This window comes from Stegodyphus dumicola, chromosome 11 (genome assembly GCF_044657685.1).
Source record: "Stegodyphus dumicola isolate Sdum_Otavi_A_Nest chromosome 11, ASM4465768v1".
In the NCBI taxonomy this organism is placed as follows: Eukaryota; Metazoa; Arthropoda; class Arachnida; order Araneae; family Eresidae; genus Stegodyphus; species Stegodyphus dumicola.
Genome location: NC_140778.1, coordinates 46,527,528 through 46,548,648, shown reverse-complemented (window position 1 = coordinate 46,548,648; position 21,121 = coordinate 46,527,528). Strand labels below are relative to the sequence as shown.

At 37.2% G+C, this 21,121-nt stretch overlaps 1 protein-coding gene across 2 annotated transcripts; it reads right to left on the bottom strand.

Moving 5' to 3' along the window:
- Nucleotides 1-350: 350 nt before the first annotated feature.
- On the bottom strand, nucleotides 351-17,543 carry LOC118189474 (uncharacterized). 2 transcript variants are annotated; one of them, XM_085826431.1, is made up of 4 exons: nucleotides 17,404-17,543; nucleotides 17,271-17,317; nucleotides 16,130-17,182; nucleotides 351-987 (listed from the first exon to the last, which is right to left on the bottom strand). In XM_085826431.1, the coding sequence occupies exons 3-4, from the start codon at nucleotides 16,445-16,447 to the stop codon at nucleotides 859-861; spliced, it is 447 nt and encodes a 148-aa protein (XP_085682557.1). In that variant the 5' UTR covers nucleotides 16,448-17,182; nucleotides 17,271-17,317; nucleotides 17,404-17,543; the 3' UTR covers nucleotides 351-858. The 2 variants fall into 2 exon arrangements, with proteins under 2 accessions (XP_085682557.1, XP_085682558.1); XM_085826432.1 differs by having other exon boundaries at nucleotides 351-1,006; nucleotides 17,404-17,541.
- Nucleotides 17,544-21,121: the final 3,578 nt, after the last annotated feature.

Genomic DNA, 21,121 nt, shown 5'->3' with positions numbered 1-21,121 from the left:
ACGGACGGATAGAGGACTAATGTCAATTTCAAAAATACGTCTCGGCAATAATATTTTATTAAATTAATTATGTGAGGTTTGTTTGGTGCATTATGAAAAATGAGCACTATTTATGAACAACTTAAGATACTTAACAGTAAATTATCATGACATACATCACAAAAAAGAAATGTATCTCTTTGAGTGCGCATATAGTGAGCTTGGATATATATATATATAAGTATATTTTATTTAGTATTATAATATATTATTCTTTTTCATATTTTTATGTTAAATGATAATTCTTAATAGATAAGAATGAATGAATTTATAAAAACAATCATCTCAACCTTTATAATAAATGACACCTAAAGGTTTTCTCAAAATTTAATACAGTTATTCCCATACATGTTGATTTGGCATCCATAGTTGTTATGGCCAAACTATTATAATGCAAATAACAGAAGAAAAAAAAAAAAAAATACAAAATGCATTTTAAATGAGAACAGGCCACATCATGCCAAAATAATTTGTACTAAAATTCCAATCATAAGCAAAAATATAGAAGTATAAAATAAAAAAATAAAAATAAATATTGTTCTGACATCAAATACAATACTGCTTACTTTGCTTATAGTACTTAACATTTTATTCAGGGTTAAATTAAAACATCAAAATTCTCATAGAGATACAGAAAATATATTAAAAAAATGTATATGATATAGTATACAATCTCAGCATGCACAATTTATCAATTAAATTTGACTTCCTTTATACGTATTTTTCAAATCATGAGAAACAGTTTTTGACTGATTCTTGTGATGAAATACTAGAAGATATTTTACAAAAAGGGATGCTTTAAGGCAAACTGGCTTGCATTCATATTACATGTGGAAAAATCATGTTGACGCTTATGCAGGCAGTCCATTCACCAGGATTCAAGCTATTAGTGTTCAGCTTCTCACCAGCTTGTTCACTGGCACACAACAGCCTCTTGTAATACATTATCTGCAGACATGAAATCCTTCTGTATTTATATGAAAAGAAAAAGTTATACATTCAATATTAATTACAAAACCCATTTTCATACATGCCTACTGACAAATTATAAGTAATCCTCAACTCATGATGAGTATTGTTCCAATAGTTCCATCATAAGTTCATACTGATGTAACTCAGGGTCTTAATAAAATTATACCTTGGTATGTTTGATTATATTGTTATGAATAAGGCTTCTGTTTCACATGAAAATGGTTTAAGGAGGTATAAACTTATGTGACATTTATAAACGATTTATTTGCATACATTCACATGAATTTTATAAAATTAATACATATACATCCCTTTCATTAGTTGATAAGAACAAAAATATATAAAAAATTCTTTTAATTAAAATAATGGATAACTAACTGTTACTTATTTGAAAGAATTATTGTAAAATACAACTTAGTGAAAAATTATTATTCAGGTATGATCAGAATCCTATAAAAACAATGCATGTATGCATAAGCTGTTTATATTTTTCTGTAAAATGAACATTTGATCTGGACAACTGCATACTTTTATTTCAAGATGCTTTTTTAGTTAGGACTACCTAATATACACTAATGTTTGTGAAAATCACAACCATGAAGGAATTATGCACTTCGAACCAAACTTACATGAAATGTAAAGCGAGTTAAGACATACAAATGATTACAATTACAAAGGGATTATGCATGCATGAAATGAGAACTGGCAGTTGTAAAGGACTGTAAAGTTGTGCTGAAATCTGTTTATCATCCTCCGTCTGCAGTGAACATTTAATTTGTGCTCAGTATGCCTCGTCAACAGCGGAGGATGCCATACCAACAAGTTTGAATGAGGCCACATCGTCTGTATTCAAGAGAGTGGACTTTCATATCAAACAATCACAGCCAGCACTCAGCACAATGCCACAACAGTGATGCATGTTTGGAAGAAATCGACAGCGAGAACCAAACAAGGTGAAATCCTGGCAATGGGGCACACAACAGCACAGGACGACAAACACCTCATCTGCATGGCTGTGATGGATTGTAGAGCATCCTCTCGTATGTTAGTACAATATTGGAGCACGGTTACAAGTGTTCGTCGCTGTCTGCTGCAACATGAACTGCTTGCAAGGGTTCCTCTACGCAGGATTGCCCTGTCGCTGAGTAACATATGCCTCCAACTTCAGTGAGCACTGCAACACAGTGCGTGGCGTGCTCTGTGGCAACAAGTTGCTTTCTCCAACAAATCTTGCTACAATCTGGCATATAATGATGACAGAGTATGCATTATTCGATGCATTCCAGGCATTATATTTTAGGGAGAAAAAAAAATGACTGTGCACAAGCCTTCTTTAAGGTACAACAGATTTTGCATCTTCCCCAGATATGTTGCTCAATCAGTATGCCTAGGATTTCATCGGTCAGCGACTCGCACGTACAGCTAGTGGGGCACACACTGAAACTGAACTTTCACATCAAGTCAAAGCCATTCCCCAGGATTACATTCAGAACCTATACGATTCAATGCCACGATGTGTACAGGCTCTCGCTCAGCATGACAGAAACACAAAGTACTGATTTTCCAACTTTGGTTTTTTTTGTTTGTAAATGTGATCGTTTACTTGTATCACTATCGGTAATATGCGGAATAAATTTCATTCATTTCCAACAATTCCTTCATGGTGTTGCATTTTTCACAACCATTAGTGTGTCTACAGCTTCCAGTGCCTGTTCAGCATCCTCTCGTATGTTACTGAAGATAAATGACTAACTGAAGACAATTTTTAATCTCTATTGAAATGCCCGTAATGATTCATTGCTAAACACAGAATCTTAAATAACACTTGTCACTCCTGGCAATGCCTCATTCTGCCTCTAGTCCATCATCAGAAAACTCAATCAACCTGCTGTGGAGGAAGCTCCACGTTTATAAAGTCATTGCCATCGTCTTCAAAGGCAGAATTACAGAGGTTCTGGGAATCCCATATTATCTTTAAATTCTTTCAAAGCTTTTCTCAAGCGTTTTCTTGTACAATGCAATCATAAAATGCTTGTTGAAATTCTACTCAGTATCAACTGTAATCTCCAAATGCGGCTTTATGAATTTGTGTCCATCATGTATACAAATTACACTGACCAAAAAAAAAAAAAAAGCATTATCTAATTTTTAAAATTACATTATCTTTTGGCTATGCCGAACTGGATGACGAAAGGGGCAATTCTCAGAACCCGCACATTTCCAGGAAACCCATGTAGCTAGTTTACAATTTTCACTTACTACAAAGACAACGCCAAACAATAATCGATTATCGCTCAGATTGGGACCACATGATCCTTCAGAAGCAGAACTTTCATCTGATTGGTTCATTTCTACCCGGGACAGATTTTCAGCTGAGACATTTTTGCCGAGGTTTGAAGAAATATCACATAGCCACTATATTGTTTCTGTAGCTTCGTGGGATTCTTTTTTTTCTAAGAATCCTCCTATTTAAACCAGTGCTACCAAAAACTTGTTTCTCAGCAAAGTCCCGTCTAGCAGGGACTGTTGCTAGAAGTAAATAACTGCTTTAATCAACACTCACTAATAATATAGTAAAATCACAATGACCAAAATTAGCCTCAATCCACTAAGTCTAATCCGTTTTCAAAACACGTTTCGCTTTTGTGATAAGAGGAGAGTGGAATGTGGAAATGAACATGAGCTCAGCATAAGAGCGTATAGGTAGTGATCACTTTAGGTTTTCTACAAATGACATTCAGTGGATGAGTTGAATGTTGCCTTTTTTTCCCCTCAGAGATAGCTAGATGGTGTTACTAGGTGGCTTAAAGTACAGTCAAAAGTCTTTAATCTGGAATGATCTATAATCCGGACCTCAAAGCTACAAACTTTCTGCACGTGCTTAAACGCATGCACATATGCGTTTAATGTATAATGGACGGTATAAGCTAAGCTAAAATTATCTATTTCAGTTAATGTTGCAGATCGCGTTGTTCCTTAATCTTCTAATTGGATCCGGCTTATTATTTTTTGCAGACTGTTAGAGCAATTTTATAAAAAGTAAGCTTGAACTTTCGATTATGTCAAAAAGAGTTTCCGATTCTGGAGATATCAAAGGATTTACAAGCGAAAGCATATTTTGATGTCCATCAAACAAAAAGTGGAATTGCTTCAAAAAATGAATAAAGGCATATCCTTTGTTTCTCTAACCATTCCGAAATCTGTTTATCAATTTCGCGCTGCTCTGCGGGAGAAGGGGGGTACGTTGCTGCGCACAATGAACTGGAAGTTGATCTGTCAGCACTATCCTCATCTTCAGGGCAGATGTTTTTATTTTATTCGGCTTATAATTCCTCACTAAATGCAGTATTTCATCTCGATGTACTCCGTCTTTGATATGATTTAAATCAAATTCATCATTATAAATATCACGAATACACATGAAATAGTTTTCTGGTTGCAATTTTCTAATTTCACCTAGCGTAATGTATGCTTTACACATGCACACGTTGAAAGAAAAGTTCAAAAGTAAACAAATAAATATTAAACTTTTTTTTGTAAATTTTGATACCTTTTAGATCATAATTGCTCTTTATTTCATATTTTTAATTTTATAATTTCTGCATGCCATCTTAAAAGATTTAAACTGATGAGCTTTAATACAAAAAAACCGATAATCCGAAATCGCCGAAGAGTCCAAATTAAAGACTTTTGACTGTTTATGATAACCAAATGAGCACCACAGCATTTAATGGGTTAATATATGACATAATTACACAGATTGGAATTTGCTAGCAAGTTTGGCCTTGAAACAGAAAAGAAAATTAAAAATCCTGCTCCAGAGGACATTCCAGCTGGCAACTTTATGAAATTTATATACTACTGTTACGAAATAATTTGATCCAGTTTTGTGAAATTAACAAAATATATGGCATTAATGAACTATACAATCATCTGATACATATTTTAACTTTGAATGTCAAAACAGAATAAGGATTTTTTTTTCTGGCACTGTGGCTGATTCTTACCTTTAGTCATAAAGATGATTATTATGATGCATGTTGCTTTATCGAAGACCTGCCAATGATAGATTACTATATCCCCCCCCCACTTTACAGTGCTGAAATTTATTAAAAATATTTCCCTTATTTTCCACTTTTTTCAATACATTATTAGAACGAGCTTTCCTATAGTTTAAAATGTATTTGTTGATGTGGTAATCAGTGTCTTACTTACAAAGACAAAATCCCATAAATACATACAAAGGTCACATTGAACCTTTCTTGTAATTTTTTACCTTAATGCCAACTTAACAGAACTGTTGAAACACAGTGAAGCAAACACAAACTAACATTCATTCTATGATTTCAGCTGCATACTCAACTTCTCGCCTACGACTTTGCAGTTGTGCAATTCTAAGATGTTTCTTCAAGTAAAAAATTGGTCGATGTGTACATGGATACCGAGGATGTGTAATTCTTAAAAACGCGCCAAGCAGTGGGTGATTTTACATTGTTTTTCTTGAAGTCCTGCTTTAGATATTTTTGCATGTTTACAGAATTAATTCAAATTTGTAACCGGCCCAAGGCGTTTTGCTTACGGAGTACCTTTGCAAATAAATGCAATAACCTCCACAACTTCGTTAAGAGAAATATTGAATAATTTAGATAAAGCATAGCTAAAGAGAGGAGTGAGGACCGTTAAGGGTTTAAGAACCAGTAATGAATGAGGAGTCCACTCAAGGGACGAGAAATTCCTTCGACTTTCAATTTCGCTAAGGAAGGGTCAGAGACCTGTGCGATAAGAAAGTTCGAAGAGAAAGCAGTCGATTTCAATGAAATCAAGACTGTTGGATGAGAACTGGGGTGAGAGGAACTTGCCTCTGGCCCCGGGAAAGGTTATGTCTTGGCTACTCTGAAAAGCAGCGGAATCGCTAATGCCTTGGGATGAGCATGGGAAGAGTGCCGGTCCGAAGACCAAAGATGGCTAAAGGGGGACAAAAATGGCAGAGGAGAGGGGAGAAAAGAGGAGCGAAGGGTTAGGCGGGGGGGAGTTTTCACTCCGACCTCCCGTGGAGAAACCGTTAGGGGCTTAACTGCGAAAATAACTGGAGAAATTTTTTCGCAGCGGTCAGAGGACCAAAGATGGCAGAGAAGGGGCCAAAGATGGCGGAGGAGAGGAGAGAAGAGAGGAGCGAAAGGGAAGGTGGGGGGGTTTGCACTCCGACCGCCCGCAGGGGAACCGTTAGTCGCTTAACTGCGAAAATAACTGGAGAACTTTTTTCATGGTGCGAGGAGTGGATGGGGGGGGGGGAGGGTAAGGCTATTGTGAAGGAAAGAGAAGCTAGGAGCGGAGAGGTTAAACTTTAAACTTGGAGGGGATTATTTTTGCGTTATATTTAGAAGGTTTTTTTTTTCTGGCTGGAGTTGTAATTGAAGAAATGCAAGCTTGATGATTGTGCCTGGAAATTAAAAACATGAATTCAATACTGAGGGATTAGTATAAGTTTTGTGTTAATTGTTAAAGCTTTAATAGAAAAATTTAAGGTATTAAGATAGAGTGTTGATCAGGTTAAAATATTGATGATGATTTTTACTAATCGAATCTGTTTTATTTTGATACATTCTTTGATGAGTGGTAAAGGTCATGGCAAAGGGAGATATGATGGACGGAGCAGCATGGATTTATTTGTCACGATGAATGAGGCTGGATTAGGTCCAGGGGTAGGAGAAATAATTTAGAATTGTCGGGTTAGGCCCGTGAAGTGCTTTAGATAGAATTAAGAGATTTCCCTAGTCAAGCAAACACCTCCGTTTTGGCTTCCTAGGAAAGATGTTAAATGTTCTCGAGAGAACGCTCCTAGGTCGCTTGGCAGAACTAGGTTCTGCCGGATTGTATACAGGGAGTGAGTGCAGGACCGGGTTATCTATAAACGTTAATCTATTAAAGAATTTGGCCGAATTGTGCCGGAAATAGGCATCCAGGGGTTGAATTTGAAGATCATTATGAAGCACTTCATTTCGGACATAATAGTGAGCGTTAGTCAAGATACGAAGTGTAATACTCTGAAACACTTGAATTTTCTTGAGGTGGCTGTTAGCTGCTGTTGACCATATTGCTGCGGCGTAGGTGAGTATAGGAAAGATGGTGCTTTTGTAGAGTAGGATTTTATTTTTCAGGGAGAGATGGCTGGTTCTATTGATGAGGCTGAATAATTGCGTTCTGGCTGTTCTGGCTTTGGCTATTGCATAGTTGATATGGGTGTTCCAGAGTAACTTCGAATCAAGATAAACTCCTAGATATTTGTATGAGTCCACCCAGGGTATATCCTCTTCGAAGAGCCTGAGTGGTTGGAGTTGATTATGGACATTCCTCTTCCTGGAGAAGAAAACGGTGGCGGCACTTTTGGCAACGTTAATTTTGATTTTCCAGGTAACGAGCCAGGACTGTAAGTCTGATAAGTACTGCTGTAGGTGCATGAGAGTAAGGTGTAGTGATGAGTGCTGTGAGATGATGGCTGTGTCGTCTGCATAAAGTGCGAGATCAACACTGGGTGATTGTAGTATGTCATTTACATACAAGTTGAAAAGCAATGCGCTAATTATTCCTCCTTGAGGTACACCCGCCTGGATAGGTCTAGGAGAAGAAATAGAGTTTTTAACTTTGACAGAAAAGGAACGATTACTGAGATAAGAGTGCATTATGTGCACAAAGTTAGCGGGAATTTCAAGTCGCATGAGCTTGAATAAAATTCCGATATGCCAACACCTGTCGAAAGCCTTTGCAACATCTAAGTAAACAATAGCTGTAGGCTTTCCACTGCGAGATCCTGTATGAATGATTTCTACTACCCTCAGTAGCTGGGTCTGAGTGGAGTGTTTAGCACGAAAACCGAATTGTTGAGAAATAATGATATTTCGGCTTCGGCAGAAATCATTCAGGTATCTAAGCAGTATAGCTTCGTAAATCTTACTAATTGAAGACAGGAGGCTGATCGGTCTATAATTTTGAGGGACCTTTGGGTCCATTCCAGGTTTTAGAATAGGAATCACGCAGGCATTTTTCCAGCTATTTGGAAAGTATTTTAACCTGAGCATGGAATTCATCAAAACAGCTAGGTAAAATACAAATTTGACAGGTAAATTCTTAATCATGCGATTGGAAATCCTATCTAGGCCGGGTGCCTTGGTAGGTTTGAGATTTTTGATGAAGGTAGAAATCTCAGTCATGGTTGTGATAATGGGTTCCTCAGGTTGATCTGAGGAGAGAAAAGTTTCAACTTGGTGTTGGACTTCATGCGTGTGCTGAGCACAGGAATCGAACATGAGTCCAGTATTCAGTGAGAATTGTGTTTGAAGGCTGTCCGCAATGCGTTCAGCTTTCTCGGTGTCTGTGAGTGCCATCCGGTCATTGACCGTGCCCATTAGGGGGGGAATGTCGTGTTTTGGTTTGCGAAGCCGTGCGCTAGCAACCCATAGGCTTATTGTCAGAAGTCTTTAAGGACTTAAGATAGTTTGTATATTTTTCGTCTGAAAATTTCTTAATGTCAGACTTAATCTCGTTCTGGATCCTTCGCAGTTGAGTTCGAATTGATTCTAGTCTTGTGTTCTGCCAATCTCTGCGAAGGCGGTTTTTAATTTTGATTTTTTCTTTAATATTGGCCGGTAATTTGGAATAATTTGTTTTAAATTTAGGTTTGGAAGCTGCATTAAATGCGTTTATGAGGGTTTGGTTGAGCCTTTGAATGGCAGAGTCAACATCCTGATTATTGCTAATTTGGATAGGGGGGAGAATACCAGATTCTAAAACATACCGAAAGTCATCCCAACTTGTTGAGATTTGCGCCGGTAAATTTTCATTGATTTTGTTAGAGTTAAGGGTCAGGTGTACTGGATAGTGGTCAGAGGACAATTCCTGTATCACCTCTATCGAATAAGCTAAGGGAATATTTTTGAAGAGAGCCAAATCAATAATTGAGGGAGCACCTATACCCCCAGGAAACTGATAATGGGTAGGTGCATTTGGCGCAATAATTTGGATATGGGCGTCCTGAGCCCAGTTTTTTAGTTTGTCGCCATAGTTGTTGGCAGTGACACAATCCCAAGTTCTATGACGAGCATTGAGATCTCCTGCAATAATCAGGTTATTAGAAATTCCACAAAGTTTTCTGAGATCGGAGATAAAGACAGGTCCCCGTCTCGGAGGCATATAGCAGGACGCTACTGCGATGGGGGGGGGCAATTTGGGAGATAAATTTGTACAATTGTTGCCTCTAAAGCCTCTAATTGTGGAGTAGGAATTCTTGAGTGTTTCAAGGAGCGTTTTATATAAATGGAAGTACCGCCACTAGCACGAATAGTGTCACTGTTGCTATCCGCTCTGTCACTGCGGTAGCAGATATAATTCGCGATATTCGCGCTAAGTCCCTCAACCAGGTGTGTCTCAGAAATGAGGAAGAGGTCCATGTGGTGCTCACTAGTATAGTCCCGGACTTCATGTATTTTTTTCTTGATGCCGTTGGCATTCCAGAATGCTATTGAGATGGGGTCTTCTGCTGCTGGGCTATTGAATTTGAATATTTAATTGAGAAGGCTGCAGTACGCCTCGTAGATGCAGAAGGCTCGCTCCGGCCCAGATGAGACAAGTCTGAGCTTCGGCAGAGCCTCCCGGAATGCTTGGAGGAGTGTGGAATGTTGGATTCCGAATTCCCTTGAAATTTGGAATACGCTGCGCAGAGTATCTGTGCAGCTTCCGTCGTCAGGAGTCAGGGCTGGGACCTGGGCTGCTGGTGGTGGCGTCTGGTTGCGAGGCTGCTCTTGCATCTGGATAGGAGAAGGGCTGGTACGCTGAGGCTTTGGCTGGGGAAGTCCGGGATTATTTTTATGTCCGGAAACAATTGTGGAGAAAAGGGGATCCGTGCTGCTGAGAGGAGCAGGGGTTGGAGCGGGTACGAATTTAGTATTCCCGGCACCTTTTCCAAAAGTTGGGGTTTTTTGCTTTTTATTGCGATTATTAGGGTGTCTTGGGCAGTGAAGCCAGTTACTGGCATAGCTGCCAAGGCAATTGGCACAGGTGTTAGGTGCATCAGGGTCCTTCGTACACTGAGCTGCGTAATGCGGCCCAGCGCATTTCAGACACCTGAGAGGCAAAGTACATACTGCCAAGCTGTGGAAGAAACCCTGACAGCGCCAGCACTGGCTTGGTCCTTTCCTGCCGATGTGCTTCTCAATGCTAATATCTAAACCCATCATTGAGGTTTCTTCGAAAATATCGAATGCATTTAACGATGGGTTCAACTGGATAAGAAATAGAGGCATGGGGTGCCGGGTTTTGTGCTTTTTAAATTGTGTTACACTTAAAACACTGTAACCAATATAAGTAAGTTCTTGTGAAATTTTTTCTGGCTTGGCAGTAATGGGGAGACCCCTAATTACTGCTTTAATGGGTCTATCTTGCTTGAGATTAAAAGACTTGTATTGTGCACCGTGCGTGTTAAGAATAGACGCAACGGTGCGGTAGTCGTTTTCAGCTTGTACAGCAATGCGTAAATATTTCCCCTTCATTTGGCACTGGGCCGAAGGTACAGCATTTTGTATTACTGTTACTAGAAATTCGAAATCTTTGGGATCGACGAAGAAATAGGGTATTCTTCGCGATCGGGTGGGGGGGGAGTACTGCTCTCTCCTTGCTCCTCTGATTCTATTCTTTCATCTGCGGCTGCAGGACTGGTTTCTGATTGGGGGGGTCGTTCTCTCGGCGCTCGCTCCAAAAGGGGGGGAGGCTTTGAGAAGCGACCGGTTCAGACTTGCTTTGCGGTTGCTTTCCCACGTTTTTAGAGACTAAATGGCGGGGAGGCTCAGTAAATCCTTCATTATCGGTTATTCTAATTTTCTTTGATTTTGGATTGGTTTGGCTGTTTCTTTTATTTAAGTTGAGGTTTTGAATTTTTTCGCCAGTTGAGTTAATTATTTTTTCAGTTTGAAGTCTAGCTGGAGCTAAGATACTCTTTTTTTCAGTGCTTTGGTTTAAATTAGTTTTTGATTTTTTAGGAGAATTAGTTTGCTTATTTTCTGAGATATTAGTTTTAGATTTCTGTCTATGATCATAGACGGGTCTATCCAAGGAATCATTGGTGCTCTTTTTTGTTGAAGGTATTCGTGGTTCATTTTTGTTTACTGTTACAACTTCGCTAAATCGAGACGAGCAGATGAATAAAACAGAATTAAAGTTCTTACCTTAATAAAGTGTAATCCAAGCTGCAGAGGTAAGGAACACGATCATTGTATTAGCAAACACAAAATAACATATTTATTAGGTATATGAAGAAAAAAAATATCTAGAGATGATTACAAGCGTTGTTTACTGTCCATTGCATAACGCGAGAAGTGAGTCATACAAGGAGAGAATGTTTCTCCTTGTTTTTTGGATCAAGTCCAATCACAGTTAGCGGGGGTGAGTGGGGGGTTGTACAGCCTCATCGCCTCCGTTATTAATTGCTCCATAATCTCCTACTCGATGAGCTGTTCTGTCCAAAGTAAGCCCGATTCCTTTCAATAAAAACTCCAGCTGTTGTCTTGGCAAAGGTTTTGTGAACATATCTGCATACATCATTTTACTGTTGCAGTGTATTAATTTAACAATTCCTTGATTTTGTAGATCACATACGTAATGATATTTCACATCGATGTGTTTGGTGTAACTGCTTCCTTTCTCTTTTCGGGAAAGATTTATGCATGATATATTGTCCTCGAATACGATGTTCGCTTCCTGTTGAGCGAAACCTAAATCTCCCATCAGTTGTCTAATCCATTGTAGCTCCTGCAATGTTAAGGCTAGAGCGATGTATTCGGCTTCTGTCGAAGATAGGGCGACACAATTTTGTTTCTTGCTTCCCCATGATACCGTACTGTTTCCTATTTGAAATATATATCCGGATGTGGATTTTCTGTCAGAGGTATCTCCTGCCCAATCAGCGTCACTATAAGCTTTGATGACTGGTGCACCATTGGATTTTAGATGTAATTTGTAATTAATTGTAGCTCTCAAATATCGTATGATTTTAATGATACGGTTCCAGTCCGATGTTGATGGATTTTCTACTTTTCTGCTAAGTATTCCAACAGAATTTGCTATGTCAGGTCTTGATACTGTTGCTAGATATAAAAGTGCTCCCACTGCTTCCCTATACTTCCGATTATCGGGAAAAATGTCATCCTGGTTGTTTTGGTTCTTCGTAAAATTTGTAGTCATGGGTGTATAGCTTAGTTTCTTTGGTGACTCTCCGTCGAATTTTTCGATCATACTCTTAATCTTGTTAGCTTGATGAAGTTTAAAGCTTCCGTCTTTTTCTCTTTTGATTTCAATTCCTAGATATGTAGACACTTCTCCAAGATTTCGAATGTCGAAATATTCTTTGAGAATTCGTTCAACTTCTTGAATTGATTCGCACTTGTCGCTCGCGACTAATATGTCATCAACGTAAACGATTATGTAAGTTCTTGCGTTTTTCTCGATTAGTGTGAAGGAACATGGATAAGCCTTTCCTTGAACGTATCCTTGTTTGCGCAGGATTTCAGCTATCTTGTGATTCCAGTTTCTGGCTGCCTGTTTTAGTCCGTAGATACTTTTATTCAGTTTACAGACTTTATTTGCTTCTGAAGCAGAGATGTAGCCTTCCGGTTGCTTCATATATATATCTTCTTTCAGATCTCCATATAGAAACGCTGTTTTTACATCGAAGTGATTTACGTGCATTTTCCTTTGAGCTGCTATTGCCAAAATAGTCCTTATTGTTGTATATTTTACGACTGGTGCGAATGTTTCGTCGTAGTCGTGCCCAAATTTTTGGCAATATCCTTTAGCTACTAAACGAGCTTTATATCTGATAATGTTTCCTGAAGCGTCGGATTTTGTTTTAAATGTCCACTTGTTTCCAATTGCTTTCTTTCCTTTTGGAAGATCGACTAGTTCCCATGTTTTGTTCCTCTTCAGTGCTTCCATTTCTTCTTTCGTAGCTTTTAACCACAGTTCCTTTTCTTTGGTAGGAAAAGTTTGAAGTTCTTTCCAGTCTTTAGGAACTTTGATTTCTTCGTTCTTAGCCATGTATGAGAATCTGTTTGGTGGGATTCCTTTAGTCGTTCTGTGGGATCTTCTCGGTAATGGGGGAATTTCTTCTGTTTCAATTACTTCCTCTGTAATATCATTTGGACGTGGTTCTGTCAATTTATTTTCTTTAAAAGGCCATTCTATTTCCTCATGCTGATCATTTGATTGACAAGGCATTTCTTCTTTTTTGTTTTCATCGAATATTACGCTTCTTCTGATCACGACGTTGTTTGCATGTGGCATGTAAATTCTATATCCTTTAGTACGATCACTATATCCAACAAAAATTCCTTTTTCTGCTCTTTCGTCTAGTTTGCTTCTTTTCTGCTTTGGAACTCGACAATAAGCTGTGCTGCCGAAAACTCTGATATGGCTTAGGTTCGGCTTCTTATTATTCCATAGTTCATACGGTGTTTTTTCAACTGATCTTGATGGTAGCCTGTTTTGTAGATAGGTGGCTGTCATTACGGCTTCACCCCAAAATTCTCTTTTGAGTCCTGAATCGAGTAGCAGGCATCTTGTCATTTCCATTAAGTATCGATTTTTTCTTTCTGCTCTACCGTTCTGTTGCGGTGAATATGCTACGGAGGTTTGATGTTCGATTCCCTCTTCCTTTAGATAGTCTTCAATCTCTTTGCTTGTATATTCTCCTCCATTGTCTGTTCTTAAGACTTTTGGCTTCTTTCCAAATTTGTTCTTCGTCATGGTTACAAATTGTTTTAACTTGGAGATAGCTTCATCTTTTGTAGCTAGCAAGTAGATCGTTGTGTATCTCGAATGATCGTCGATGAATGTTATAAAGTATTTCTTTCCTCCTAGTGATGTTGTACCGATTGGTCCACAAATATCTGAGTGTATCAAGTCTAGAACTGATTTCGCTCTATAGTTGTTTAGCTTGGGATACGGCAATTCAGTCATTTTTCCTCTGATACAGCATTCGCATTCTTTTTCCTTTTTGGCTTCTCCGTCAATTCTTATTCCGGTTGCCAGGTCATCATTCTTTAGCCTCTTGATTGCTTCATAGTTTCTATGTCCTAGCCTTCTGTGCCAAAGATCTATACTATCTTCTCCTCTTTCTGCGGCTGCAATTTTGGCTGTTTTTCTTTGCGATTCAACTACGGTATATAAATTTCCTTCTGCTTTAGCAATTCCTATGGTTTTATTTTTCTTCTTTATTCTGCAAATATCTTCTTCAAATTCAACTGTAAATCCTTTCTTTGTAATTTTTCGTACGGATATCAATCCTCCTTCTAGGTCAGGAACGTACAAAACATCTATGAGTCTCACTTCTATTTCGTTATCTTCGTCGTCTGTACAGTATAAGTATCCTTCTCCTATACCTTCGGACTTCATCTGCGTGCCGTTAGCAATTGTTATCTGCTCAGTTTTGCTTCTATCCAATTTGGTGAAAAAGTTTATGTTATCGGTCATATGACAAGTAGCGCCTGAGTCAACTGACCAGTTTGAGTTTTGAGATTTTCTTTCTCTGGTGACTTCGAACGTGTAATTCTCAGTCTTCTCATGATTCTTATTTTCGTTTTCATCTTCATGTGTATCCTCGTTTACAGCAACTTTCGTTTTCTGTTTATTTCCATAATTTCCTTTATTCGTTTGCTTTTCATTCTTGAAAAATGAGTTACTTTCGTTTTTATCTTTTTCTTTGTGGTTATTTAAGAATCTGCACTCTTTTTCTAAGTGTCCTATTTTTTTGCAATAGTTGCATCTTCGTTGATTTAAATGCTTGAATTTTGTGTTAAAATTCGTTTTGAAGGCAGTCGTTTCTTCTGCTCGCGTTACTTCTTTTCTTCTCAGGCATTCGTCGATGAGTTTCGTTTTTACGTATTCCAGCGTTAGTTCTTCTTCTGGGCGTGCTTCTAAAGCTGTAATGAGATTTTCGTAGCTTTTTGGTAAGCCGCTTAGTAAGAGCGCTGCAATGTGACTGTCCTTTATTTCTTCACCGATTCCTCGCAGTTCGTCTACGATTTCGAGCATTTTGTTGACGTGTTCTTCAAGTTTGTATTCGTTTTCTGCTTTTAACGTATACAGCTTTCTCAGAAGGTAAAGTTTGCTGGAAAGATTCTTTCTTTCATGTATTTTCTTTAATTCATTCCATATTTCTTTGGCTGTCGTTTTATTTCTTATGTGTACGATTTGGTTGTCTTCTACGAGTAAACTAATGGTAGCTTGTGCTTGTTCATCTCATTTTCTCCATTCGACGTTTATTTCTTTTGGTGTATCATCTGCTATTAAATCCCATAAATTTTCCTTTTTCAGGATCATTTCAAGTTTGTATTTCCATACTTGATAGTTGTTATTGTTTAGTTTCATGATCGAATATTTATTTTCGCAGCTAGTAGCCATTTCTGCTTCTGTATTTCGAATGCGCAGTACGCAACTATGCAGTTTTGTTTCGCTTTTGAAGACAGGCTTGGCTTTTCCTTTTTCGGATTATCCAGCGATGATTTATGGTAAAGTATCTTTTCTGTTTTTTATTCTTAATGGCTTATATCGATATATTTTATGCGTTTAGTTGAAGTAAACATATTTTCAGTCTCATAATCTTTTGTTGAAGGTATTCGTGGTTCATTTTTGTTTACTGTTACAACTTCGCTAAATCGAGACGAGCAGATGAATAAAACAGAATTAAAGTTCTTACCTTAATAAAGTGTAATCCAAGCTGCAGAGGTAAGGAACACGATCATTGTATTAGCAAACACAAAATAACATATTTATTAGGTATATGAAGAAAAAAAATATCTAGAGATGATTACAAGCGTTGTTTACTGTCCATTGCATAACGCGAGAAGTGAGTCATACAAGGAGAGAATGTTTCTCCTTGTTTTTTGGATCAAGTCCAATCACAGTTAGCGGGGGTGAGTGGGGGGTTGTACAGCTTCATCCCCTCCGTTATTAATTGCTCCACATTTTTAACTACAGATAAGATTTTGCTTATACATTCCTCCTCTGTAGGAGGAATGCTAAAAAGTGGCAGATTTAAGCGTTTGGCAAGATTAGTGAGGGAAGATAAAACTACCTGACTTTCTTGCTGGACTTGCTTCAGATCAAAGTTGGCTAGCGTCGCCGCCCTCTTGCTTCTTGCTAGGGTCTGTTCAAGGTCCGTAAATCGCGCCTTCAGCTGGTATAGTTGCTTTAGTTCTATTAATAAGGTATCCGGGTCTGGAACAGGAGTGGAATCAGGAACTGGAGTTGAAGAAATCGTCTCCGGAACAGAGGTAGATGGTAAAGAGATTGATGATAGCTGAGGTGAGGTGGTGTCCATCGCGGTAGGAGATGGGGTGCCGGCCATTGCTTCCGGCGTCGTCGGGTTTTCATCGGTGGGGACGGAGCTCATTTCTGAACGTCTTTCTCCCACGGCGGCTGCCCTGCGAATGATTTGTAACCGGTGATATGATGAGTTAGCGATTTTCTAAAACACACGAAAACAATCGATTTGGCGACTTGGCAATTTTTTTAAAACTCGCCAATCTGGACCATAATATCTAGTTTTACCATATTGCTGTTGTGAAAAGACATGTTTGAAGATGAGTACAAGTTTAACAATTTAAAAATACTGTAATCCTAAAAACAAATCATATGGACCATGGCAGACAAAAAAATAAGAAAGGCACTGCAAAAGCATATGGTTAGACATGGCCAGACACATTAGCTTCCTGGCAAAACATACTTTGGCTCAACTTCGATGTTAATGTTTCTGGTTAAGTAGAAGCAACATTAAAACTGGTTTGCAGTAAATGCTGCCAAATGAACACATAACTGAAATATTTGCCGATATTAAGAAAAATATTAATTTGTTCAGCTAGACATTTAGCACCAATGCTCATCCAATAACAACAACAAAATTACAAATTTGTTCACAGAATGTAATAAGAAATTTGTGTAAATAAGTACATAAGCAAAAAAAAAAAAAAGCAGCATGTCAATATCACTGCCACACCATACATTTACGTTTGAATAAGAAAATAGAGTTATGCGCACAGCATAGAAAGAATACCTTTGAAGTACACCATATTCATTTCTTACCCTGAATCGAGCAGAACCATGTAATTATTTAATCTGCAACTACATTCTGAAATTTAATAATACACACACATTATATACATTTAATACACATTTTGTACTGAAATTAAATAATTACAAATATAGTTTTTACTAACCTATACATGCAGAAATTCAGGGAAAAAAGATCGCATTCACCAGTTTGCTTTAAAAAAATGAATTAACATAAGTAATTACAATTGAAAACCTATTCATTTAAAGCAAATAATGGATTATAAATTTTAATTTTACCTTACGATCAAGAATGAGAATAGCCACATCACACCCACACCACGCTGCATACAGGCAAGAGAACATTAACTTGGCTTAATAACAAAACAACCATCACAGCACTACTGCTTCTTGCTGCAATTTTTAATTTCGTTACAAATAACAGAATAATACTAGAATTGCTGGAACAGCTTTAGTATTGGTCCTTTTGGCGATTTTTTTATTTGGCGACAAACTTCGGTCGCCAAGGTTGACCCGGTTTTGAAGATCGGGAAAAAAAGACGGATTGTCAACAAAACCCGATCTAGACTAAATAACAATCTTAACAAATAAGCTCTTAATCAAATAAACAGTCTTTAATTTTCAATATTTCTAGTATTGCTATGATAAATTCTTGAAACACTACTGTAAATGAATTTATGACAATTATTATATAATGAGTAATGAAATTTACAAAATGTTAATATTTTTAATTACAAAATATAATGTATTAAACATTAATATTTTAAGTAGTTAGTTCACATTTATATTTTATTATATTAGTACTTAGCTAATATTTTAATTTACAAAAGGTTAATAAATGCATTTCAAACTAGTATATGTTACTTTAGTTTCTTAGATTCTGTTTTTAAAAGAAAATAAAAAAATATTTTAAAGTGAAGGAAATCAAATTCAATTATAATAGGCAAGTTTTGTACCAGTGTTAGAAATATTTTTAATGATTAAATATTGTAAATGGTAAAAATATTAAGAAGTGTGTATTTTTTTATCCCTCAATTTATTACAAGTAATTTATGATTATAATTTAAAAGCTAAAATTAAATTATCATGAGTAAATTTTGTACCAATGGTAATAATACAACAATCATCGTAAATGATGATTTCTGTGAAAAATTCGAACAGTCATTGGAATCCACTAGTGGTGGAGTGATAGCCACTGAACAGTGGTAGTTCAGGCTGGCTATATGAGAGTTTTAGTAGTTTTCCATAGATGTAATGTGAATCTGAGCCAGTTTCTCATAAAAAGTATTTATGAAGGCATCCTTCTTCTGCTAGCCAGAATATGTATTTATTTTCTATTCATAATTCTCTCTTATTTTCTTATTTCTTAATTCTAAATCTTACTTCTGAAGAGAAGAAGTGTTGCATCTATAGGTCGAAAAATATGGTCAATATGTTTGCAAAATCCTGTCAGTTTTGGAAAGCATTTAAATAAACTAAATAATTTGTATGTGATGGAAAAAAAAAAAAAAAAAATCATTACACTATTTTATGTACTGAATAATTAATCAGGGAACAAAGTATATTGTAACGTTCCTTTATTTTGTAACCAGAGTTATTTTATGCTTGGGATGTTTACTGTCAATTTCCTCCATCCGTTTTCTCACCAGAATCCAAATGAAGTTTTTATTTTGTAAAACAAACCGTGTTTTGTCTTTTGAGGCCACATTAATAGGTTGCTAGATAAGAAAAGATTTGTAGTCTTCAGCCTTGCATTATAATTGCTGATAATTGAATTCCATGCCAGTTAAGTTTTTAACTAACTTTGCATTAAACTGATTTGTGCAGCCTTTGGGTTACAAATTTATTTGAATTTAAATTTTACATTTGAACTTAATTGTTATCATAAGTTATCTTGCCACAAGTGGTTGACTGAGTCGTAAGCACAAAGTGTGCCTTCTGTTCTGTACATCTAAACTTTATAATAGAATAAAAGTATATCTTAACTTAATAAGAATATATCTAAACTTTATGATAATAACATTTAAAGACATTGAAATCAGTATCTAAGTGCTTGCCATGTAGTCAAATTTTTATATATAAACTAGCGGGCTGAAGCCCGCTTTTCATTGTTCAATGTTCATGAGTTTCCATTGTAATTTCGCCGGTATTCGAAAGTTGGACCGAACTACCAGTGTTCAGCAATTTTGAGCGGTCTGTGTCCGCTTTGTTCACCTATGCATGGAGAAGATACTGCATAAACAATACACATGCGTAAAAGCAAAAAAACACCCATGGAGCCAGCCCGTTCGCTGAGATCGACAGTTGGACCCAACTACCAGTGTTCATCTGTTTTGTGCTGGCTGAGCCCGCTTTATTCACATATGCATCCAGAAGACACTGCATACACGATACACATGCGGAAAATCACGAAAACACCCATGCAGCCAGCCCGCTCTCTCGGATTCGAAACATGGACCGAACTACCAGTGTTCAGCGGATTTGAGCGGGCTGCGCCCGCTTTATTTACGTATCCGTCTATTAGATACTGCATACACAATACACATGCCTAAAATCACAAAACACCCATGCAGCCAGCCCTTTCGCGGGTATTCGAAAGTTAGATCGAACTACCAGAGTTCAGCGCTTTTGCTCGGGCTGCGCCCGCTTTATTCACGTAGGTTTCCAGAAGATTCTGCATACAGGATACACATGTGTAAAATCACGAAAACACCCATTATTCGCATATACGTCCAGAAAATACTGCATACATGATAAATCATAAAAACACCCATGCAGCCAGCCCGATCGCCTTTATTCGAAAGCTGGACCGAACTACCAGTGTTTAGCAGTTTGCGCGGGCTGCGTCCGCTTTATTTACGTATGCATCCACAATATACTGCATACACGTTACACATACGGAAGATTACGAAAGCACCTATGGAGCCAGCCCGTTAGCCGAGATTCGAAAATTGGACTGAACTACCAGTGTTCAGCGATTTTACAGCTCAGGCTTTTTGCCAAGTGTAATCGCAAAAATTTTCGGGTATTATATTCAAACAGTAGATTCGTTATTAAAATTCCTTTTGATAAACTTTAACATAATCACACACAAAGCTGCATCAATATATATATATTAATGTAATTAATCAATCATAATTATTTATAATAAGAAAACTTTCCATATACCATATCCGAGCAACAGAAATTCAATTTAAAACCCTGAACGAAAAAAAATTTAATCAGAATTTAAATAAATAGTTTAATTATTATTTTTTGCAATTAAAATTTCTTAATTAAAATTTAATTTAATATTAGCTTTATGCGAACAGAGACATTATATTAATGCATTTATATATAATAACAAAAGCAGTGAATGATTACATAGCTCAGTAACACAAATGAGCATGTTCATTTAAGCTATTAGACATATTAATTTGTATTACTCAAAGTTGCTTTTCTTATTCAGATCCAAAAATCACGAATTATTCGAAAAATGCACAAAAAATACGTATCTCGGCAACCGACAGTCCGATCGGCTCGCAATTTACAATCTTATAATTGCCAAATTTTGAAAAGAAGTTTGGTCTTTGTTCCAGACAGATTGGCAAATTAGAAGATTAATTAGCCATAATGAATAAAAATCCTCCACTACTTTAATTTCATCCCTGGCGAATGGCCTTGACGATTCCAAAAGTCGTGCGGAAACCATCTCCCCCTCTCTGACAACCAAGAGTTAGGAAGGGGAGTAAGGTAGTAGCGCTTTTTTAATGAATCTTCTAATTAGGCTCCTAATTAGCAAAACAGTTTACAACGAACACTAACCTTTATTTGAGCATCCGGGAAGTGCAAAATTCAAAATTTGAACGAAATCGATTAATTCCTTCAAGAGTTACGTATTTTCGGGCATTTTTCCGGCTGAATTTCTCTAATTAAGAAAAATGCACAAAAACCACGTATCTCAGCAACCGACAGTCCGATCGGCTCGCAATTTACAATCTTATAATTGCCAAAAACC